The 25,300-nt window shown below is 35.4% G+C and overlaps 2 protein-coding genes across 2 annotated transcripts; both read right to left on the bottom strand.

Moving 5' to 3' along the window:
* Positions 1-5,428: 5,428 nt before the first annotated feature.
* On the bottom strand, positions 5,429-8,120 carry LOC117632462 (aluminum-activated malate transporter 2-like). Its single transcript, XM_034365941.1, has 6 exons — positions 7,615-8,120; positions 7,375-7,515; positions 6,994-7,266; positions 6,799-6,905; positions 6,441-6,584; positions 5,429-6,351 (listed from the first exon to the last, which is right to left on the bottom strand). Exons 1-6 carry the CDS (start codon positions 7,892-7,894, stop codon positions 5,872-5,874), a joined length of 1,425 nt encoding a protein of 474 aa, XP_034221832.1. The 5' UTR covers positions 7,895-8,120; the 3' UTR covers positions 5,429-5,871.
* A 7,747-nt stretch (positions 8,121-15,867) lies between these two features.
* LOC117632633 (aluminum-activated malate transporter 2-like) lies at positions 15,868-17,847 on the bottom strand. The gene is made up of 6 exons (XM_034366175.1): positions 17,598-17,847; positions 17,339-17,479; positions 16,940-17,212; positions 16,700-16,812; positions 16,464-16,607; positions 15,868-16,356 (listed from the first exon to the last, which is right to left on the bottom strand). The coding sequence occupies exons 1-6, from the start codon at positions 17,845-17,847 to the stop codon at positions 15,868-15,870; spliced, it is 1,410 nt and encodes a 469-aa protein (XP_034222066.1).
* Positions 17,848-25,300: the final 7,453 nt, after the last annotated feature.

Below are 25,300 nucleotides of genomic sequence, written 5' to 3'. Positions count from 1 at the left end.
CGACGGGGGTTATTATATTTCTAAATTGTTTTAAGAACATTATTTTTGTCCACTCACACTTTCAACTTGTTTTTTGCCCCCAGGCTGTAGAAGTGCGCAGGCATCCTGACAGGACCCGATCCCAATTCCACTTTGGAATTCGAACCAAGCCTTGTGTGTGTCCGACATCTGGCAACTGTCGGGCACAGATGACCATTTTACCCTTCCTGTTACAGTTACTATGAAAACTTCCCTTGGACTTCTGCCAAAAATTCGGCAGAGTCTCCCCTATATTTTGACCATACCCATATTTTTCCACCTGTCTAACCATCATATATGCCCACACCAACCGCCAGAATAGAATAACCAAGTATTCACCAGCTCCAGTTTTCCACAAAACGAGATATCAGAGCATTTTCTAAAGTTTATAGGGTTTCAAGGATTTTTCCACACAACTCTACCTGATTTGGTGGCACGGAAGCTAGGAATGGCCCGGTGGTGGATCCTGCGCACTTCTACGGCCTGGGGGCGAAAAACAGGTTGAAAATGTGAGTAGACAAAAATAATGTTCTTGAAAACAATTTATAACCATAATAACCCCCATTTTAAAATAAGTAAGGATATAAATCGATGGTTTGTCTATATTTCACTACAAGGTATTCAAATAAGCATGTAAAAACATACTGAAGAATATATTCGTATAACTAAACAAATATATAAAGATATAAATGCGCGAATATCAAAGAAACTGGTATAAAATAATTGAAAGTCATAATTGGATAAAAGAAAGCTCAAAATCCTTTAAAACTACCACATATTTGTACCCCTGTCATATCCGTCAATTCCCCTGGCAGGTCTCGGGCGTCACGCAGTCTACCCGAGCCGCAAACTGGCGAAATCAGGGGACTATGATCAGCCTGATCCGCCGGCAGGTCTCGATGACACCAAGTCGACTCGAGCCGCTCTGGCAAGATACAGGGGACCGTAGTCAGCCTGATCCGCAATCCTGGCAGGTCTCGGGACACAGAGTCAGCCGAGCCGCAATCCTGGCAGGTCTCGGGACACCAAGTCTGCCGAGCCGCAAATCCTGGCACTCACGGTCCGAGCGTCCCCGAAACTCGTGAGGCAAAGTCAAGTGCACTGACTGAACTATAAACAGACTGGATGTCCGTAGACATCGGTCCGTCTGAGGGTAATCACCAAATAAAAAGGCGGGTACACGGTGGTTTTAAACAACTATTCTAGAAAAACTTGATAAGTCCCTGTAATCTGGTAAATCTGAGGTAAGCTGCCATTTCTGTATCACAAATCTCAAGTCTACTACTCAACTGAGTAATATAAAGATAAAGATGTTTTACACTACATTTCATACTCGAAAAATATGTAATAACACTTATTCAAGATCAAATACTGAAATTTATTCAGATAAACTCATTTATAAAAACTTATTTGTATAAAATTAATATAAAATCACTTATGAAATCTTATTTATGGAAATCATCTATATAACTTATTTATATAAAAGCCTTTATGAAAGAAAGTCCACTCACTGATGGTCCGAGCTAGCTGGACCCTTCGAAGGTCCCTCCTGTGGGTTAACTGGACCTCTGGTGCCTGATTATCCATAATAATAAATTAATAAACTGCTGAATAAAAGAATTAAATTAAACACCCTGCCCCCGGCTCCTAGAATTACGTGCACTCATTTTAGAATTACTCCTATGCCCACTTTAACCTTTCAAACAATTAGAACGGTCTTAAAAGACTCGAAGCCTTACTAAGCGATAACTTACCAGACCGGCCGATCCGGGACCCATGGGGTCCACGATCTCCGATGGCCAATCTGGGCTTCTCTGAAGGTTCCTCATAGAGAAGGAACCATGTTCCGCGAATTTGGTCCGAAACGGACGGTCGGATTGGCCAAAATCACATTATCGCTTAAAATCCAAACCCTAGGCCCAGGGTTCGCGATTTCGTAGTATCCGGGACTCCGATTCGCAATCCGTCGAATTCTACACGATCCTGGAATCATGTAGTACAACATATCCAAAATTCAGTGCGATCCAACGATTTGACGACACTGCACCCAAGGATCGCGCGATATGAAAAATCCGTTCATGGGCTCAAACGGACTCCGAATCGAGATCCGCGAAATCCTACGCGCTCGTGACGACATGAGGATCACAAAACTACACAGAGTTACTTCACCACCCTCGCCCACGCGCCGCCACACGCGCGGGCAGATTGGGTGTCCAAAGCGATTTTGGGTTGCCGAAAAATCTCGGAACCAAGACTCCAAACTCCTATCCTAGGTAAAACACCCCATTTGGAGTCACTTTTGTTCTTGGACATACCCCAAAAAGTGACCGAAAACAGCCGATCACGGCGGCCGAAGTTTCGGCCAATTTTCAAGTCGAAAATCGAACGTTCTAGAGCTAAAATCGATCGAAACCCATACATCCATCAGCTAGAACACGAAAAATAGCTGAGAAACCATACCTTACTCGATCGATTTGGTGGAGAATTGAGGGAGAACGAGGAGCTCAAAGTTCGAACTGGAAAATCGGCAAAAATGGCGATTTCCGACGAGCTCCGGCCACGGCAAGGGCGGCGACGGGTCGGGGAAGGACGGCGGTCGAGTGGTGGTTCGTTTGGTACCGGTCTCGGAGATCGGCTCCAGCTGTGGCGGCCGTGGCGACGTCGGGAAGGGAGGGAGGTCGGCTGGCGCCGAGGGATCGGGAGGAGAGAGAGAGGAGAGAGAAATGAGGAGAGAGAAGGGAGGAAGGGATAAAAATCTGACTTTTTGACCAAATTATCATTTTGCCCTTCGCGGTATTTTGATCGTAATTTCTTCGTTACAACTCCGATTCGAGTCTACTCCGTGTCTGCGGACTCGTTTCGCCGTGCTCTACGCAACGGCGCAAGCGGAATTGCCAAATTCTTTCTCGATCGAAAAGTCAACTTTTTCCCTATTAAATAATGCGAGGGTAAAATTGTCTTTTTGCTAGAAGATATTAATCCTACTTTTTAGATATTTTGTTATTTTCTTGATATTTTGTTTTGGGTTATTACACATCCACCACCGGGCCACTCCTAGCTTCCGCGCCACCAAGAAGCGTAGGGTTTTGTCGGAAAGTCCTTGAAATCTTGTAATTAGTAGAAAATGCTCTGATATCTAGTTTTAGTGGAAAACTTGAACTGGTGAATGTTTGGTTGTTTAGTCTGGCAGTTGGTGAAAAGCTATTTTGCTTGTTTAACAGGTGAAAGATTTTGGGTTTGATCAAAATACAGGGGAGACTTTGCCGAATTTTCGGCAGGAGTCGAAAGGAAGTTTTAATAGTAACTGTAGCAGGAAGGGTAAAATGGTCATTTGTGCCCGACAGTTGCCAGGTGTCGGACACACACAGGGCTTGGTTCGAATTCCAAAGTGGAATTGGGATCGGGTCCTGTCAACCAATTTCTTCAAGAAACCATACTCTTGAAGAAATCAGTAGTGAAACTGACCTAGATATAAATGAGAGAATGTTTTTATAAAGCTAGATGCAGATTCGTATTTCAAATGCAGTTTTTTCATAAAGAAATCAATTTGGAAAAACTCATAGATGAAATATTGTTCTCTCTTGAGGAAGAAGAACGGAAAGATGGAAAACCAATCTTTTCCTCTCAATTCCACACAAAAGAGACGGCTTCCCAAAGAGGAATCGCAAGGCCTTTACAGACCAAAAATTCCCTTAGGTCAGAATCCCATGTGGCAGCAGCACAGAGAGAAAAAAGAATATGACAAAAAAGTTGGTTATCAAGCTGGAGAGCAAGATGACTAGTCATCCAAGAAACAGATGACTAGTCATCATTTTATGAAAACAGTATAATGCAATGTTATGCAATGCACAATTTACCTTTGCCAATTTGCATGAACCTCCATATGATAGTTGTTAGTTAAGAACACCTAGAGTAGCTATTCTCAATCTAAACTTGAGCTTGATGAATAACAATAGAAATCCTAGGCCGTATTGGCTAGGCTATATTGAAATGAGTAGGATACCTGGGGTAGGACATTTCGGTTAGACCATATATTAGGTATCGGGGAGGCCATTTGGTGCCAACCAGATGTGTATAACAACAATGCTGGTCATTGTGAGTATGCTTTGTGCGTACGCTGCTATATACAAGCACGAGGGGTTGTCGTTGAGATTTCCAGGTAGTAAAGCGGGTTGGGATTAATATCAACAATGGGGACGTGTTTATAAGTTGTGAAAAGTGGCTTTTAGTCATTAGAAACTCCAATTTAGATCCTGGACCAAAGAATAGTAGCTGCATAGTGGCCTTCAGCAAAAAGCACCATAATTAGCGTGCTTTCTTCCCAAGCCACACCATTAAAAATGTTGTCAATTGAGGAGTTTTTTATTGGTGGGGTTTGATGAGGGGTTTAGCTTGATGGAGATGCTGAGGGACAAAGGTGGAGTGTGGGAAAAGATTGTGGGGAAGCTGGGCTCTGGGAGGTTTGTGGAGGTTGTATTTGGTGGGGGAGCTGAGTTGTCTCATGAACAAGAGTAACGAGCATGGGTTTTGTGGATTTAGAAACTCCATATTCCTTTGTTTCTTGGATTATTGAAAAGAAAGCTCACAAGATTGTGCCATGATTGAGATAGTGTTGAATTTTAATTGGAAATTTTTGGTTGCTGTGTGCTGTGTGCACATTTCCTCGCTGGAAAAACTATTGTATGTGCTTCAAATTGCCCATTTGCTCAGCTGGTGGTGGTGCACTCTAGGTGTACAGATTACTTTATTTCCATTTTCAGCATTTAAGTACATGTCTTTGTCCTTTTACTTTCATTTATTTTTATATTACTCTATTTACTTAAGTTTACAATGTAAATAAAGAACTACCACCCATTTGGATTCAAATAAAAATACTAGAAAATCAAATTCCCACCAAATCAAAATATGAAAAATCGGTTTTAGTGCAAAATACGATTTATGCCAAAAATGATGGCTCATTAAGTCATTATATACTTCTTAATAAAATTCCATAAAATCAAGTTTTCTTATTTGATGTGTAAGGAATAAAAGCCGCCAAAAATTATCTTGAGAAAATGATTATTCCGAAAAACCATTTTTCATACTTAGTCAATATTTTTACATAAAACAATTTTTCATGTATAATATGAATACATGAAGGGACCTAAGGTCAATTTAGGTAAAAAAGACTTAGATGTTCAATTCACAGAGTTTTTAGCCTTTCAAAATTGCACTTTCACTAAAAAAATTCATGGACCTGGCAGTGGCTATGTGGTTGTGACTTGTAAGTTTCATGTTGGTGTGACTTTTTGTGTAATATGTGAATATGGACGTGCCGATTGAGTTTGTGTCACTAAGACACACAAGGACAACTCAACAAGGAAAGAAAGAGCAAATAAGGGTAGAGGCTAAAATTCAAGTATGGCCAACATGAATGCAAAAATATGTATTTCTTGTTCATCAAATAATAAGAGCATAATTTTGTTTACTCTGTTAATGCTACAACTGATATAAGAGCACAGTTTTGTTTATTCTCTCCATGATAAGAAAAAAAACATAAAAATAGTGATAATAAACGATGCCCTTGTAAAATTGCAAACAACTAAATATCCCCAGAGGCGACACCGTTTATGGTGGTCAGAGTCGGAGATGTTACCGCACCGCTTGTTACCCGGGCGAGTGAGATGTGCGCCGGCATAGAGACGCCTGTGCCGAGGTGGCACGAACAACAGCTAAGGTTCCGCGAAGGTAGTGACAAGTTCAGGCGTTGGGGCAGAGTGAGCGAAACCTGCAGGGGCTTTGCGATAGCGAGATCTTAACGGCTGAGGATCTGTCGGTTTCGATGGACGGTCAGATCAAAATGGAGCTCCTTAATTAATTGGCAGCCCCTTGTTTGCTTCCAATTTCCTGCTGAGAAGGCAATTTATGAATCGTGATGACAAGATGTGGCACGTTATCATTGGTGGAACTCGCACAAGAATTACACGGCTGCAATGCTTTTGTTGGCTCTGCGCTCTTGAACTGCACATGCGAAAACGAGGACAGTTCGTGGATCGACTTCTCGATTTGCTCAGCGTATGAAACGACGTCGCTTAGGAGCGAAGCTACAGTGATAGCAGGTACGATGTCCAGGAGGTGAATGCCTTCGCTGCCCAACAATGCTGCGCTGGTTTTGAGCAGAGATTTGAGGTTATTGGCTGCAGCTCTTGATTTTGTGATGTGGCAGCTGGCGGCAGAGCATGGCTTGGTCATTGTTTTAAGGGCCCATGCTAGCTCCTTCAAGGCCTTGCCTGATTCTGAGCTCATCTTCATGCATAGCTCTTGAACTTTGTTGCTCTGGATGTTTAGAGGTGTCTGTATAATAACAAAATCATTCTTAATATTTACATATTTTTCATTGTGTCTTTGTTTGTAATAGTCTTAAATGATCTGGTGTACAATACCTGAATTTCTGAGTTGAGGTAACCGTTAAGAGTGTCGATCCGGTATGCGCATTGTCGGGTTAGGGTACCGATTTTCAGATAATGTTTCCATGGATGACGGTATCTAAACTTTCCATGTCTAGGCTCCCACCTTGCAAAATTTGCCTGCAAAACATCAAGGTATATCTTGTCAAATAATCTGAGATGTTATTTTGCTACGCTATGAATTAGATTCATAAATTACATAAAATTTATGTCTAAATGTGCGGTTCTAATTCATAGTCTAACAGCGCATGTCAAATACAAATATCATTTGTAATTACATTTTACTTAAAAACTTGTAATTTCGTTGTGGGGATAATTAAGAGAGACTCAATACCTGACTTTCTTCACTCTGTTTTGAGTTGAGAACACTAGAATATCCTTGCAAAAGTGCCTTATTAGACTCTGTATTGCTGGCTACTTTAAAGTATTCATCCCCAAAACCTGCAAGTTTTTAAAAAGTTTATAGTGAGTTTTTCCAGTCACATAAGTAATGAAAATTCCAGGCATGTAGTGCATGTGAGTAATGTACCTTCCAAGAAGCTCCCAAGTTTCTCAATGTTGTTAGCAACAGAGTTGTGCAGATCATTACCAGCCCATACAGGGCAAATGAAAACACACACAAACACAGCTGTAAATGCGCCTATCAGGATTGTGGACACCCTCTTGTGGGCCATTTCTAGTATCTCCTCATCTCTGTATCCCGACACGGATATCAGACAGAATGTCAAGATAAAAATCAGAAGTCCATAGTCGTATCGCGCCTTCAACCGCGGAAAGAAGCGTAGAAATGTCACTGATGCAGCTGCACATTCCAATTCATTAATATTAGTTGTAATTTATGTGATGATAAAGTTGATTGAAAAAAGCTCCTAAATATTTTTATTTCTTTTTTCAGGTGGAGTAATTTTACCTAGTAGAAAGACAAAGACCCCAATGAGTATTGGATGAGCTGTTTCTCCAGAAAGATTTGCCAGGTGATGAACACCAAATCCTAGAAAACCTGCTAGGAATGTTGCCAAAATCCTGTTTAAACCTCTTCCTAGTGTTGCCCCTGCATTATGCAAACACAAAAACAAAAAAGATAAATAAATATATTTATATCAACTTAAAACAAATTTAATTAAAACAAAATCATGATTCGAAGACATACCTACAGAAAATTCGAAGACAACAACAACAGTCAAAACAGCCCACATGGCAGTGGCACCAAGCCCATCATAGAGAGGCTGGAAGTAATAAAGCAATGACACCAAAAGAACTGCAAGTCCTACTTTAAGAGAATGAACGATCCTTCTGGGATCATCTTGCCCTAGTTTCTTTAACTTTCTTGGAAATTCCACCACCTTGTTCATCAGCTTCCCACAGAAACCAGGATCTCTATTTTCTCCTTCGTTACCATTGTTCTGATCACGAACTGCTTCAGATGCCATTTTGATTTCTGTGTGCTACTGAGAGTGAAACACACACCAGTGGCTGAGAGAGGCTTGATGTTCTTCAGCTTTGAAACTAGGTATATATAACTAGCTGTGTTCTTTTATACGTGAGATATATATAGTGAATACAATATGCAGAAACAGATGACGAAGCTGCCTTGAAGCGGAGAAAAAAAATCATAAAAATATTAAGATTTTATTAAATAAATATGTGAAATGTTAGAACCATACGCGTATACATTTACCTTCCTTATTATTTGCAGGTAGCTATAGGTTATCATTTTCAAGATAACACGTCTCGATTTACAGGTCCTGCTGTGACGGTGCTGTACAACTAGTACCTACCAGATAGGTGTCACGCTGGTATTGGATATCACTCTGTAGAAACGAGTGCCTGTGCCTACTCTGTGGTCCTTTTATCATTTTCTGTTGTCGTTTGGTTGTGATTCAGTGATTCACAGCAGAATCCCACCTGGAGTCAATGCAATTGTTGCGCCACCTTTTGTTTGATGTTGTCGTTTTTCCAAGTACGTACGGGTTAGTTGGGACACAAACTCATTATTTATTAATTCTTGTGAACCAAGCCTGTTTGCCATACTTTAATTTTCTTATCTGTATCCAGTACATGCCAAGGAGAAATTATATGGGTGGTCTTTTTCGTGCGGCTTCAATGTGTACACCTGTTCTGTTCTTTTGGGTAGGTCTTGGAGTGTGAAACGATTAATTGTTTGATATAGACAAGAAATGAATTAAGAAAAGCTATCTTCTTTTAGAGAAAGGAAGCTAGCTTTTGGTTTCCTTTTTTTCTTTCTTTTCTACACATATTTTGTTTTCAGATCTTGGGTAGTTTTTTTTATTCAATTAATATAAATGATCTGTTTTAGTCGTCTATTTCTCTCAAATTCAATTAACATAAATGATCTATTTTATCATAATATATATCCAATATAGCCGATCTTGACAAAAGTTTAAATGATGTCTCGATAAAACTTGGCTCGGGAAAAATCTAATGGGATAAAATCCTACATGAAAGAAAAAGAGAATACTCCGACATTCAAAACTTTACGTTCTACAACAAAAACCACATTTTTTGTAACTCTCGATTGTCGACATGCTTCATCTCCAACTTTCGTAAGCATTTCTTCATTTTGTCAACATGCACTTACAAAATAAAAATAACAATGAAATTTCAACCACAAGATATCATTTGAGATAAATTACTTGCCTATGATCAGCATCTCTTTCAACTTTTCCATTCCCAAACATCTTCACATCATGTCGCATGCAACCTTAAGCCCCATTAGACCTATTTGCAAGCTCACAGAACATCCAGCCCAAGCCCGACTCTGCCAAGCTTGCTGTCACGGACAGTCCACACTCATGTATGTTGGGTCTTGCTTCTCATGCCATGGCTTGGATCTTGCTATGCCAAGGCTCCTGTATATGTTTCGGCTACATACTCAGAGCCCAAGTCAAGTCTTGCCTCTCCAAAGCCACTCATGTCTTGTTTACCACAACAAACAAGACATCGACTTTTCTTTGTCTTGTCTTGTTGTGGGAACTCGAATTTTAGCATTCAATCATAAGGTGACATGTAAATAGAGGAATATTTCTTAGGTCAAATAATTGTGCTAATTAAACTAGATTTAATTAGCTAATTATCCTTGATTTAAGATAGAAATATCTCCACAAATCAATCCGATTTCCATCAAATCTCCTTCATATTATCCTGTCATTTAAGGAAAAGAATAATTCATTTCCTTAGGGGAATTATTCTCTACAAACACTAGCCAACAAAGAGACTCTATAAATAGATGGTTACACACCACACATGAGGTAATCCTAATTCCATTCAAAAACCCTAGAAAACCTCTCTCTCTCTCTCTCTCTCTCTCTCTCTCTCTCTCTCTCTTCCCGAAGAGAAAGCTCTATCCTTTCAGTTATTTATGCATTTTTTTGAGACCATTTAACTGACTTAGGCATCGGAGGGCCTTTGGCCAACATTCCCCAGACGTACTTTGCTGACCGTATCTATTTTGCATGGATCGAGGATGAAGAAGAGGTTCGAGTGTGAAGAGGATCATCCACGAATATTCTCACCGAAGGAAATTTGCACAAACACTTGTCTTGTCCAACTCCGCTGCATATTTTCCTTGCCTAGGCATTGTTGGCATGTTCTAGATCAAGGGCAGAGCCACATATAGACAGGCAATGGCCTTGGCGCCACCCCTTTGTGCCCCGTGAAGCTCCATAAAAAAGCAATTAATTCTTAAGCAGCTACTGCAATATCAGTTTAAATGTAAATCTATATAACCTTGAAACTATAGTACTAGCCTGGCCCTAAAAGAAAAGCTACTAGCTCCACCACTGCCCCGGATGTCAATGATGCTGCACTAAGTCAATCATAACTCTTAGAAAACTTATAAAACTTCGACCCAATTAAAGATTCTTGATAATCTTGACATTGACTCTTAAATTGACAACTTTGCACAATTTTCATTTTGTACTCGAAAAACTGTATTGTTAGATTTTGGGCAATGGATGAGTATTGGATTTTGAGTGAGAATATATCCTTCTTTTCCAACCAATTACAAACGAGTTGCTGTCATCAAAATATTTCAAACTTTATTTATGCTTGTTATGTCTCTAGTTATGGGGCTAAATGTAGTCTAGGGCTATAAATTTAGTCCTCCAAAATATTAATTTTTAAAGAATAGCATGGGTTAAATTTTTCAATCTCCAGTCATATATGGCTATATTTTAGGATCCTTCATATTTTATTATTTTGAGAAAAATTATTGTACAACATTCGTACATTTTACAATTATGTATTGTTTAATTTAATTAAACTATTATTTAGAGAATATTCCATGTATACACATGTATGTTGATAAGCATTTAATAAGATTTTGTGTCCATGTGACACGTCTTATCTTGAAGGAATCTTAATAATTTTTCAGATATGATTTTTGAGTCACACATGTAGGTCTGAGAGCAACAATCTAAATTTCCAATTAGATTTTGTCGACGTGGTACCTCTTATCTTCATCTTCAAATGTCAATAAATGGAGTGTTTTCGATTCAATATCTCACAACTTCATCTCCTTCCTTTGTAAATGGAAGGATTGATCGTGATCAATGCCTTTGTGTATTTTCGTGAGATACATTCCCAAAGCCCATTGCTTTTTTGGTTAGTACCCACAACGCTATCTTTGAAGACTTTTATGAAAGTCTTGCAAAGATGTTCATCTTCCACTCGTGACCAATTTCGTCCCTTCAAAGTCCGGGATATTTTTCAAATAATATGAATAAGAAAATAAGTAAAGAAAATAAATTTGTAGGAATTGTTTGGATGAAATGAGTGTAGAAAATATTCGACAAAAAGAAAGAGTGGAAAGTTGTGAATAAGTAGAGAATGTGATAGAACTTGTAAGAAATGTGGAATGAAATGAGTGGGAAAATTTTTGAAGAATTTTTGAAGTATTTATAGACATATTTTAGGTTTTTAATTTCTTTTAAATAATAATAATAAAGCCAATGAAGGCAATTAAAAATAAAAAAATTAAAAAAAGGCTGCGTTTCAATGGTTCTGACCTCCTACAGTCATAACCAGTATATATATATATATTTTCTAAACAAATGAATTTAAAACATTTAAAAGGTTTGAAATTTTTTTTTTTAAAAAAAGCAACTTTTCAATCAATAATTCTGACCTCCAATGATCAGAAAATAATTATATATATATATATATATATATATACACTAGCCTCTCTGCACGAGGCTAGTATATATGCTAAAGGCATTTTTTTAGAATTAAAAAGTGTCCTATAAAAATAGGATCCATTATTATTTTTTTAATTTTACCATATTATCCTCATTTAATTAATAAGTTTACTTCTTAATGTTTCCATTAACCAATGATATTTTCTGGTATTTTGAATGTTTCACCATTCTCGGCCTTTTGCTTTATATATATATATATATATATATAATAAAATGAATTTAAAAACATTTTAAAAGGTTATAAGAAAAAAAAATTAATGACTAGCTGACGTCAGCACATCTTTAATATTGGTTGTTGGATCTGCAGTTGTACGAGATGTTTCATACTTTTGTCCACGCGTGATACTTTTTTTTCTTGGAAAGCACATACACTGGGCCCATAAAAAATTTAGCATAGGGCGAAGATGGGCTACAAGTGGTCTACTTGGAGGGCTAAAAGGCTAAACTTGAGCTTGGGCTAAAAATTAGACCAAAATATTTTTAGCCCATGACTAGAGGTGAATTTTACATTATTTTAGGATTATATTTAACATATGACCATGACTGGAGATTGCCTAAATAACCTAAAACCCAACTCAAATTCCAACTTGTTACCATACAAATCACAGAAACCAGGTAAAAAATTATTTAGCCTAAAATGAATTAACGGTCGCCAAAAGGCAGACCATTAAAGAATTAAATGCCCTTTTGACTACGTGATTGAAAAAGTAGTATTTCTTTGTCAATTTTGGTTCCAACCATTGACTGATCTTGACAGCGGAAATCAAACCATTTAGGACTGTATCAACCAATGAGTTCAAACATCTATCATACGAGAGTTGATCACAATATTGATCGTACGTATCTTTACCAAGAAAAACATATGATTCGCTCGTATTTGAGGGATACTTTTGTAGAGCCTATTCTGCATTATATTTCATTAATTCAAACCATCTATTTTGTGGATATTTATTCAAATTTCATCCCTACAAAAAATACTTGAATCCGATATTATTTGACCATTCAATTAAATTATTGAAATTTAAGTATTTTCTTGAAACATTGTGTTTATTGATTTTGTTAGTCGCAATTATATCTTGTAAAATATTCGAATAATTATATCTAAAGCGTATCGCCGCACAGCTATACTTGAAAAATATTCGAATTTATTTTAACAGTATAGCCGAATATTTTTCAAGTATAGCTGTGCGGCTATACTTGTAAAATATTCGAATAAATATATTCAAGACGTATCGCCGCGTGGCTATACTATTTAAATAAATTCGAATATTTTAGAGTTTAGGGTATAGGCGCACGGCTATACGTCTGTACCTTTAAAATATTTTTGTCCAAAAAAATGAAACTAGCAAATTTGCATTTTGACGAAAAAAATTGGAAATCGTGTTAAGCCAAAATCGGCCCCTTTTGATGAAAAAAAAAATATTGAAATTGACGGAATTGAAAACTTGAACCTGATTTATTAACGATTACTAGTACAATAACGAAATCAATAAAATTAAAATTACGGTAATTAAAATTAAATGTAAACCAAACTCCAGTGAGCAAAATTATAAGTACCCCTATATATAAACTAATTTTTGTAAAAACATTTGTTGAACTAGTAAAAATAATTGTATTGGGACCGTTGATGTTGGAACTGCTGCATGTATATCATTTGTCATGCCATTTTTCAAACTTCAAAGTCAGTTTAGTGGCCAGACAGAGCAGCCTAGTTTTGAAGACCAAAGCTTCATAAAAGAATATTATATAAAAAGAATAAAAAAGAAAAACAAGAACAATCTACATAGTATTTTTAGCAAATAATAAAGGAAATGTTCGAAGCCATTTCATTTTTAGTTTTTTGCTTTAACAATATAAAAACAATTTTCTTTTTCAAGCTTTTGTTTCATACATTTTCTTTCATTCTGCCCTCCTCCCTCCCTTCCTCCATCTCTCTTCATCCTTCGTTATAAAAATGAAAACTATAAAAAACGAAGTGTTACCAATAGTGTCGTGTCTCAAAATCGTCTTCATGTTAGGATTTGATTAATCAAAACGTATATATCGACTTTGCCAATTAATTAAGTTTAAATAGTTTCTTTTCCGGGCGGAAGTTTAGGCAATGTGTTTATTTGTGTTTAAATAGTTTATCATATAAATTTGTGTTTATCTACATATATTAGGCAATGTGTTTTTAAAAGTATATTATTTGTCTCTGCCTAACTTAGTGGAAAATGATATTGACTTGTAGACAAATAGTCTCCGATTCAAATTCCCATAATATCTTGATAATGTGTATGAAAACCCCATCTCACTTGTACTTTTTATTTTTTATTTATTATTAAACGAAAAAAAAAAACTCAACTAAGTCTATAGGACAACAATAATGACAATTTTCTTGTCGACAACCCAAAAGCAAGGATTTAAATTAATAAATCTCCTTTTTTTAAAGGTAAAACTAGTTAGGTGAGCCAATAATTAATCTATTTGATGACCTATCTATGCAGTTGCACTGCCTATCCAAACCAATATCAGCAATTCCTCTTCCTTTATTTTCCTGTTTATATGTCACAAATGCATCTAAATCATTCCATATACTGTGAATCATGGCTAAAAACAAAACTGGAAGAGGCTTCTAATTATGCCAGGTAGCAGAAAAACAAGAAAACAAATTGATAAAGTTTATTCCCAAGAATTTGGATTTTAGCATTGTTTTAAGAAAGAAGATATCTGAATTCTAGATGTTTTGATTAATTAGTGGACCTTAGAACATGGGCTAGGTGGGTTTCAAAAAATTCAATTTATTAATATAAAAATGAGACATATATAAAGAAAACAGATCTACCAAAATATTGTCACAAAGCAAAAATTAGTAGAATATAAGTGAAAGGACAACAAAGGCAGAATATATCATATGAATTAATGAACTTCACTGTTGAGATGGACTTTGGATGGTAGCTCTTGAACTTGACCAAAAATCCATAAAAAGGAATTTAATGACGCAGCAGCTCAACGTTGAATATTGTTTTCTTGCATTGATTGCAGGACCAATCAGTCATGAAAGGTCAAATTTTAGCACTGATATGTAGATTTTAGGGTGTGGTAAGAATCAAACTATTGTTCTAGAAGTAGAGGTGATCTCTGCCACTGAAATTATTAGTCCCTACCAACAAGAAGAATTTTGACTTACCAACAACAACCCGAAGGCAAACTCAATGACTGAGATTCAAGAAAACCTATACTAACAAGAGGGCCAAAATACATCTTGTCAGGAGAAATTTTTGCCAGTGATCACTTCCTCACGTTGTTACTAATACACATGTTATAATATATAGGTGAAAGACGATTTTATAATTTAGCATGCTAATCAATAGGAGAAATTATATAGTAATTGGCAACTGTATAAATCTAGATACTTAATATGTTATTGGAGCTTGCTTCTCAAGAAAGTAATATGTGGGATTGTACTTGGTTGTCACGAAAGTAATCTGTCAATGAGATGGTGCTTCATTGTGTTTTCCTTATGGTTATCAGATCATATATTCGATTATCCACACGAGTGCAATAGCATGCAACAATATTTGTCTCTCGATAAAAATGATTTATAGTGAAATAGGTAATTTTAAAAAGGAAAACCAACTAGCTCTTAGTCTAGTGATATTTCTCTTTTTGTTATTAAAAGAGGTCGCAAGTGCCTCCCAAAGATACAAAAGAAATTCTAAGGAGGAAATACTTATAAAAAAATAGTTCATATAAGTTGTTTTTCTTTTATTCCCCAGATGAATTTGGGAGGGCAACAGCCCATTTTGAGACCAATCTGGTGCTTGAACTATGAATAAATTAGTTTTGTTCCCAAAGTTTGCAAAACCAAGGTTTTACTGGCGAATTGAATTAAGCCTTCCTCTCCAGTTTTTCTATTTTCAGGAGAACGTACAAACTCAAATTGTGCATAATAAAAAAATACAATTTGAGGATAACACTTCTGTTTTCAGTAAGGCAATTCATCATTTGCAGCAAGTACAAATATAAACTGCTTCAAACCTCAGAGCTTCCAGTGGAAGCTCTAGGGAAAAAGCAACATATCAAACTCCCCCATTGATCAATTAATGATTTAAGGGGGAGGAAAAAAACAAAAGAACAAGCTCAAAAGCGCCTCTATCATTTCATTTATTGACAGAGAACTAAAAATTACTATTGCTTTAGAAAGTCTACACCTCCATTCTTGGAGCCATTGCTGGTGGGAGATTCCGATTTTCCTGTAAACTTTGAGATGGTTCATTAATCGTAATAACGTGATGCATCCCATCGATGCCTGATACTGGCTGCACAATTCCCTGTGAAGGTAATTCTTTCTGCTCTGGGGTCACTTTAGGCTTAGCATTCTTAAAATGTGCTAGGGACGCCAGTTTATGAGCAGCATCGGCAATTTCCTCTGTACATTTAACAACTTCACACAGTAGTGAAGCCACTGCACCTGCTGGTATGATCTGTAAGATATCGTCATGTTTCGATAAGCTGGATCTGATTACAGATTTGAGATTTTCAGCAGCATCTTTTGAGTTGGCAATGTGACGTTCTGCTGCTGATGATTTAGTCATTTTCCGTAAAGCAGATGCTAATTCCTTCAATGCTTTGCCACACTCTGAGCTAACTGCTGTGCTTGCTTCTTGAATTATGCTTCGAACTTCTGGAGGTGACTGCATGAGAGGCGCAAAAGATAAGTTAGTAGACATAAATTGGTAGTGAAATGCATTTATATCATTAATACAGACATAAAATGGTGAAAAGGGTTTCATCATCATACCTGGATCTCAGAGATAAGGTAGCTGTTGAGAGCTTCAATTTTGAAAGCACATTGGCGAGTTATGCTCCCAACTTTCAAGTATTGTTTCCATGGATGACGAAACCTGAACTTTCCATGACGCGGTTCCCATCTTGCCAAATTAGCCTGGATAATAGAAAGTAAAGAATTCAGAGTAGAGTTCAAGCATAATTTTCTTGGACAGAAAATAGAGGAAGGGAACGTTGTATGATTCTCACCATGGTTTCTTCCTTGCTACTTGAACTTAGAACACTTTTATATCCATCAAGAATTGATGACTTGTCTCTAGGCTGCCCTTCCTCAGATACTTTAAAGTATTCTTCTCCATATCCTGCAAGTAATTGGCCTTAACAGGTTAAACTTTGAAGTTCCTGGTGGTAATAATGATAAGATAACCATAAACGAGGTTTTTAAAATATATTTTTGGTCAATATGAGTTTTTGAATATATATGCATACCTTCTAAGAAATTCCCAAGCTTTTCAATGTTGGTAGCGATCTGATTGTGAAGATCCACCCCAATCCATACTGGACATATGAAAATGCATACAATGACAGAAGTACAGCTTCCAATGACGATTGTCGATAACCTCTCGAAGGCCATTTCTATAACCTCTTCATCGCGATAACCAGACACCGATATCAAGCAGAATGTCAATAAGAATATCAGCATCCCATAATCATACCTTGCCTTAATTTGGGGAATGAATCTCAGGAATGTCACTATTCCAGCTGCATTAACGAACAAAAAATCCACATGAAATGATTATTAGTTGCTTTGAAGCGTATATATACATACATATATAGTACAAAAATTAATTTAATCTTGTTTCTAATAGTAAGTATATGCATATATACCAATGATAAAGACGAAGAGAGCAATAAGTATGGGTTCCCCTGTCTCTCCAGAAAGAGTTGCTAAGCGATGTGCCCCGATGCCAAGAGCAGCAGCTGTTAAAGTTGCCAACATTCTATTTAAACCTCTTCCAAGTGTGGATCCTGAAAAATAAAAATACAAAATATCACATTTTAGAAACTTAAACTCTCTGATTTTCAGTTGATAATATATGTTGAAAGTCTTGGACCACAATTATGTGAGCTTTTAGAAGTTGCTTACCAACAGTAAATTCAAACACAACCACAACAGTTAAAATAGCCCACATTGCAGCAAGACCAAAACCTTCATAGAGTGGTTTAAAGTAGTAGAAAATTGACACCAATGTGAGAGCCAGCCCCATTTTAAAAGAATGAATAATCCTTCTTGGATCATCTTTCCCTAGTTTCTTGAGCTTCAAGGCAAACCCAACTATCTTCCCCCATAACCTCGTCAAGGGTCCTGCAGCATTCTCATGATTTGAAGATGTCATTTCCAATATTTCTATAAAGGAACAAAATATTGGTAGCTGCAGAAGGAAAAATTAGATGGAGGAAGAAGATGCCTTGTGGAGTGAGTTCTAACTAAGCAAATTAGAATATTTATAAGCGATCAATGATGGATGGTGGCATATAAAATGTGCTTATCACATCATTATAATAATAACAATAATAATTCGATATGTAGATGAAGAATGAGAGAGTGAGAGACTCAATTATTTTTATCTAATAATTTATATATTCATGTAGACGTGGGTTATACCCAGTTGATCAGGGCAGTGAGCTTGCCTCTTTGTACTCAAATTTGAATTCCCCTTCCCATAGATTAAATTAATTTAAAATAATTTAGACTAGCGTTGTATTATGTATTCATATTTATTTCTTCCAGAAATATTCTACTCTCTATGTATTATTATCCAAATTTTGGAGCATTGCAATTTACACTAGTACATTGCACGTGACTCACATCAGGAGAACCTGACGGTTATGCTTCTGTGGTTGAGACTCGCGAGGCAGAGGGTCAAAGAAGGCTAGCCATCCTACGTTTTACAGCAGAGCTATGCTTTTGGATCTGCGAGCTGCAAGTGAGAATATAATTTCATTTTTCTATGAATCAATTTGTGGATTCAGCAAATTGGAAACATTTTGCATTCTTGTATATAGTACTGCAACGGTTGACCACCGGCATGATGGATCTAAAAGTTAACACTCGCACTTAGTATAACAGAGATTCTTAAAAAGTTAACACTCTCAATTAGTTAAACCTAAATTCTGTAACTAGGTGAGTAAATAGGATATCATTTGATTAATCAAAGCTAACTCGTCCAAGTTTTTGATTCTGCACAAAATACATATGTCACATGACTCATCAAGATGAGCTCGAACAAATTATTAGGCTCAAGAAAAATGAGTTGAGCTTGAACTTTGGTATATTCGGGTTGTAACTTGTAAAGCTCGTGAGCAACATGTATCTTTTCGTAAGATAGCTCTAGTTTTGGTTAAGCTCGTTCATAAAACTTGGCTGATAAAAGTTAGACATTACAATCTTATGATCAAAATTGAATAATGTCATGAAAAATCAAATCCAACGATTACATCCTCAACTTTTTTGAAATGTTCCTTACTTTTCATTCTTCATATTCATCCAGTCTTTCATAAATGAAATGTACATTTCCCATAAGGCATGTCAAACTATTATATGTTTATATGTATGTGCCAATATTGACCAAGGACATCTCATACTATTATGTTTGTTTGTATTTGCTTTATTATTTTTCATCATTAAACTTCGCCAAACTTAAGTTCGAGCTCGTTTGGAAAACAAGCTAAACCCTCTACAATACAATGCTATTACTGGCTAGCTAGTGGTGTGTTGAATAATATTGAGAAATATTTGCTCTCCTTTTTCTCCTCTGTTTTCCCTCCAGTTGTAATCATATTAAATCAAAAGGAGAGAAATCCAAACAGCGAAAAACCATTCCCTTTATGTTCTATTACCATATCGCTTCATTTTTCTAAATTCCTAGAATTTCTTTCAAGTCTAAAGTGTTTTTTTTAAAAATATGAATTTCAAGCTTTGTCAATGTCCACGAAGCTTCAAGGACAAGAACTTATAAGAGGTTGTTCTCCAACCATGTGGCAAGTAGAGACAAAACAATCTAATTAAAAAAATTTGGTGTTGAAGAAATTAAAATAAGTATTAAATTTCAACACATTCTATCTTTTAACTAGAATGTATTTTAATTATGCATTATCACCACTCGCGGATTCAAGAATTTTTTAACTAAGGTGTAATTTTGGCCAAGATTTATAAATAAATAAATATAAAAAATATAAAAAAGCAAGCACGCTATGCAGCATACTAATTTCGTTTGGGCTTTTTGTCGAACACATAGAGTGCCCCTGCCAGGCTAAGCAGATATGCAATATACAACATCTATAATGATTTTTCCGATAAGAGGAGGTGCAGATGCACTTTCTGCTCCTTAATAGATCCGTCACTTTGTACTTGATTGGGACAACCTCTCTCACAATTTTTATTTTTATTTTTTACAAGTAAGCTTCTTTTCTCTATATTTGTTGTCTTTTTAACCCATTTTCATATATTATTTTGTCGTCCTCAAAATTTCATTTTGGTTTAGAAATACTGGTAGTACTCATCTTGATATATAAATATATGTATCACCCAAGCTACCATTATCTTTACTATTTCTACTTGTTTTATTAGGAAAAACAAGCTGCCATTGATCGTTAAACTTAATTAAAAAAAGGATATGCATATATCTAGCAAATGCAGTTGGTAACCATTTTCCTTATGATACAAGCGATATTGAGAGAGAAATATAAGTAGAATATAAACGCTTTTAATTACTAGAACTATAAGCTCTTTATTAATACTAATCATTCAGGAATTAAATGATTACTATAATAATAATACTAATTCTAGCTTATATATTGTCGTTTTTTTCCCTTTTTTGCTGGAAGCTTTACATTTTCATTTTAGTGTTACAGTGTAGTAAAGTAAAAATGCCACAGGAAAAGCACCTACTCCAAATATTATATAGGCTTGCTCCCATCTAAAGTACTTGAATTTCAACAACCTACTGGCTGTTTGATGATTGAATCTACCCATGTGTTCAAACATTCAAGACAGCATGACATATCATAATAATTGACACAAGAACCGATCCTAATTGAAGTTGTCATTGAGCTGATTTTCAGAATATTTTGTCTAATAGAATAAGAAAAATTAATAATGAAAAGAATGTTTTGCTATTAACGTATCCTGTTAATATATAATTTTATAACTGTGTATACAAATTTTTTTTAAAAAAATATCTTGTCCCATTATAGACATGCTTATAATATTGAAGGAGCATCCATGATGTGGTTTTTCTCCTTTATAATATTGTTCTTTTTTGACTGCAAGCATCCTAATTTTTTTCTTTTCTCATCTTTTAAATTCGAATTGTTTTATAATATTCTTTCCATCTTTCCGGGAATTGCGAAATTAGTAGTAAAATGTTGAATTTGGTCATGCTTTTTACGCATGAATAATTCATTGTTATATATAAATAGCTTCACTCTTTTTATTTAATTTGAAGATTTTACTACAACACCCATTCCTTTATGGGAAAAAGCTTGGCTCCTTAAAATTGAGGAGAAGCACATCTTCCAAACAAATGAAATGCTATTTCTTGTCTTGAATTTTTATCCCTTGTGGTTTTCCCCGAAAAAGTTTTAGCGAGACCATTGTTAACCAAGGACGGTCCTATGACTTGTACAACCTGGGCTATAGCCCAGGAGAGTTTTTATTTATTTATTTCTTATAGTTAGTGTTAATGTTAATCCCATTTATAGCAGAAATATTAATTTGAACTAATTGGATAATTGTAGTGTTACCTCTAGTTGCCGTGTGTCTGTCTGACTCTATCTTTGTGATGATAAATTTTCATTTTTGAAGTTTTTTATGAATTTTCTTTTCTCTTAATTCATTTTTGTTCATCATGGTAGACCTTAGCTAGCATTGTTGGTGTAAAATATTTCTTTTAAACAAATAAAATAAAAATGATATGTTCTTAAGGTAAATCTAGTCCACTCCAAAAGCCTAAAATCTAACAGTTCAATAAAGTAAATCTAGCCCACTTCATTTTAAAATCTTGGGTCCATCCCTGCCATTAACATGCTCGTTCTTACATTGTAATGTTCTCTTTGGATTGAATGCAATACAATTTTCTCTATAAAAAAAACAAATAGATGTTGTAAATGCATGGGTTGGTGGATGACCACCATACCTCTTAGTATTCTACCGTTGGATTTTATGTAACCTATGCACTAAGTATTTGTAATTAGTGCTTGTAACCTATAGATATATTGTAAATGATGGTATTCAATATCCTATCTTGTAAGCCTATAAATAGGTGGTTCTACCAAAGATTAAGATAAGAATAAACAAGGTGAAACTTTATCTTTGGCATATCACTTCTCTCTACATTTTTCCCTCTAGTTTTATAACACGTTATCAGCACGACATTGCTCTTGGTATGTTTTCTTTCTTTGAATTTTCTTTCTTCTTATATGAGCTAGAGTCATCACATGGTATAGAGTTTCTTTGTACTCCCCATCAGACTTCATCATGCTCGTTTAAGAAAAAAAAAAAAAATTTCTTATTCTTATTACACATGAATATAATGCCATGTTTTTTTTTTTTTGTTTGTTTATTTAATTTTAAGTATGATCTTAATTATTATGATGAGTTTGTATTATACAAAAGATTAGGGCCCGAAGTTCCTCGATCCTCATCATATAATTAGATTAGGACCTAGAGTTCTTTTGATTGAATCAAAACCTGAAGTTCTTTGATTCCAAATAATTGAGGGCGTGAAGTTTCGCGAATTTAAAGAGCACATAAGGACATGAAACTCCTCGATTTTGTATTAATCAAAATCGGAATTCCATGAGGCCTACATATGTCAAAAACCCGAACCAGAAGTTTCGAGTGCATATACATTGATTTGAGTATGAAGTTCAAAGCACAACTATTAATTCAATTTATTTATATCTACGTATTCGAACTTGAAGTTTCAAATATATATTGATATGAACCTGAAGTTCATAGTTTTTTGTGGATCTTAATACTATATATGAACCTGAAGTTCATTACTTATTTGTGCCTATATGAACCTGAATTGGTTGGAAACCCAATTCTTAAACTTGTAGTTTTCTCTACATATTGAATACACATTAATATTGGATTATCTTGGAATTTCATAGTCTTTAATTTATTTAATTTATTTAATTTATTCCTCATTTATACCACTTTACTCATTTTATTTTATTTATGTTGGTTTATTAGTTAATTTCTTTTTACGATGATAATGTTTTGTATTACAGCCCCAATATTGACAGTCAGAGGCGTCTATTGGAGAAACTTCCTACTTTCTTTTGTGGGTAGGAAGTTTATGATGTCATGAACCAAAAGTTCATGAGGCCCCAATATTACACAACTATTAAAGTAGTTGAAGTTTATGATGTCATGAACCAAAAGTTCATGAGGCCCCAATATTACACAACTATTAAAGTAGTTGAAGATTATAATATCATGAACCAGAAGTTCATTGACCGGATAACTTTTATGTTGTGGTATGATTATCTTGATGAGACAATATTCCACAATGACACATAAGAGTTTTATAAATTTGTATGGACATTGTTTAAAGACTCAAAATATTGTCTTGTCCAACAAATATCATTACAAAGAATGCTCATCATTTAAAGACTCAAAATATTGTCTTGTCCAACAAATATCATTACAAAGAATCCTCACAAATAAAAGTTGTCATGAGATCATCAAAGTCAAAAATTGACTTTGAGCCCTCTTTCCTGAAATAATTCAAGGGGATATTTGTGAGCTTATATAACATTTAATTATGGATCACTTCACCAGTTTTATTAATTGTGCCTACTAAAATGGTCACATATTTGTCTCTTGTCAAGACGTTTACGAGCACAACTCCCACATTATCCAATCCAGTCAATTTGACTTGATAATGATGATGAGTTTATTTTCCTAAATTTTGAGACAATTTCCCCGCCATTAGGGGGAGAAATGGCAGTTCCTGAAGAACGTCGTGAAATAGTGTTGAATCAATCCGCTTTTGTCTCATCAAGATAATGCATATAAAAGTTGTACATATGCTAACATGGATTGATATTCTCATATCACAATCCATTAACATGGTGACTATATATATAATGCATGCCTGAAGCATGACAGAAATATAGGTTCTAAAGACTTACCTCCTCATAAGTGGAGATTATTTGAAAAATTCAAGCCCTATAAAAAATAACGCTCTATAGGAGGTTATGATCCACATATTCTAAATAATTCATTGTAAAAGAGATGTTTGTCTAATAAGTGACAACATAAGCCTATGAAAAGGCATTGGTACCCCAAAGCAATGAGATGCTTATAAATTATGCATGCGCATGCACATGAGAATTGTGGGATCACGAATTGATGATACATTTGGTTTATTAGTAGCTACTACAATCATCAAGGGCTATGATTATATTAAATCTCGTCTTATGAATGTTGACAAGTTAAGTGATTGGCCAAAATGGAAATAGGCAATTCCATTTATCACTAAATATGAAGTCTAGGATATTGAACCTATAACTCAAACACCAAATTACAAATGTTAAGTATGAAGGTTACGAATTGGTGCTTATGAAGTAAAATAAGATCACTAATATGACATAAGGTTTCCTGGGAGAGACATGGTTTTAGTCTCCCATCTCATCATAGATGCATCCACATTTCTATAAGTGCAGTTGTTACTTTAACGTGAAACTTATAGCATATGTTAAATGCATATTTATTAAGATATGGTACATGGAAATCCTCAAAGCTCATGAAATATTTGAGATATAACGGATGAAGCAACCTCTTGAAGGATATAAAGTACCAAAATATTCTTAATTAAGAGTTATCACTAAAAGTTTGAGTATTTTGAATTCAAATTTGATATTATTGTAACATATTCTAACTATTAAATTTGTTGGTGATGCTCCTAAATATTTCAATCATTTGAAAAGTGAAAAACAGGTCGAATAGTGTGATAGACGATCATGTATGAAGACAATGTTGCTTGTATTGCTCAAATCAAAGAAGGGGAGATATTAATCAGGGGGAGATATTAATCAGGGGGAGCATCCCAATTCTACTACATGTAGGACATATGCGTGTTGTACTCTTTTTCCCTTCGACTAGGTTTTTTGTCCCACTGGGTTTTTCCTAGCAAGGTTTTAACGAGGCAACATAAGCGCATCCAACACCATATCAATGATCCAGAAGAAAGTTTCACTCTTTTTCCCTTCACTTCGGTTTTCTCCCACTGGGTTTTCCAAGCAAGGTTTTTAATGAGGGAACTATGTCATTGTATGGTGGACATCCAAGGGGGAGTGTTGTAAATGCATGGGTTGGTGGATGACCACCATCCCTCTTAGTATTCTACCGTTGGATTTTATGTAACCTATGCACTAAGTATTTGTAATTAGTGCTTGTAACCTATAGATATATTGAAATGATGGTATTCAATATCCTATCTTGTAAGCCTATAAATAGGTGGTTCTACCAAAGATTAAGATAAGAATAAACAAGGTGAAACTTTATCTTTGGCATATCACTTCTCTCTACATTTTGCTTTTGAATTCCTTTTTAAACCTAAAGAAGAGCTCCTCCTCAAACAAAATGAGATTTTGACACTTGTCAAATTCCGAAACAAAGAAAATAAATAAAAAAATTCAGAAAAAGTAAAAGTTAAATGAAATTGACATTTGTCAGAATCAGGGTTGTTTTGAGAAGAAGCTCCTCATCAGTTTTAAGGAGACAAGCTTCTTTCATTTTTTTCACTTTTGGAATTCAACAAATGTCAAAATTCCATT

This window comes from Prunus dulcis, chromosome 6, assembly GCF_902201215.1.
Source record: "Prunus dulcis chromosome 6, ALMONDv2, whole genome shotgun sequence".
Lineage (NCBI taxonomy): Eukaryota > Viridiplantae > Streptophyta > Magnoliopsida > Rosales > Rosaceae > Prunus > Prunus dulcis.
Note: the sequence above shows the minus strand (reverse complement) of the source record. Positions and strands in the feature narration are given on the sequence as shown.

Coding starts and splice junctions, on each gene's coding strand:
- LOC117632462 (XM_034365941.1), bottom strand. CDS start 7,894: ATGGCATCTGAAGCAGTTCGTGATCAGAACAATGGTAACGAAGGAGAA. Junction 7,267..7,374: donor GGTCTTTGTCTTTCTACTAG/GTAAAATTACTC, acceptor TGGAATGTGCAG/CTGCATCAGTGACATTTCTA. Junction 6,906..6,993: donor ACTTGGGAGCTTCTTGGAAG/GTACATTACTCA, acceptor AAAAACTTGCAG/GTTTTGGGGATGAATACTTT.
- LOC117632633 (XM_034366175.1), bottom strand. CDS start 17,847: ATGACATCTTCAAATCATGAGAATGCTGCAGGACCCTTGACGAGGTTA. Junction 16,813..16,939: donor GCTTGGGAATTTCTTAGAAG/GTATGCATATAT, acceptor AATTACTTGCAG/GATATGGAGAAGAATACTTT. Junction 16,608..16,699: donor GTAGCAAGGAAGAAACCATG/GTGAGAATCATA, acceptor TCTATTATCCAG/GCTAATTTGGCAAGATGGGA.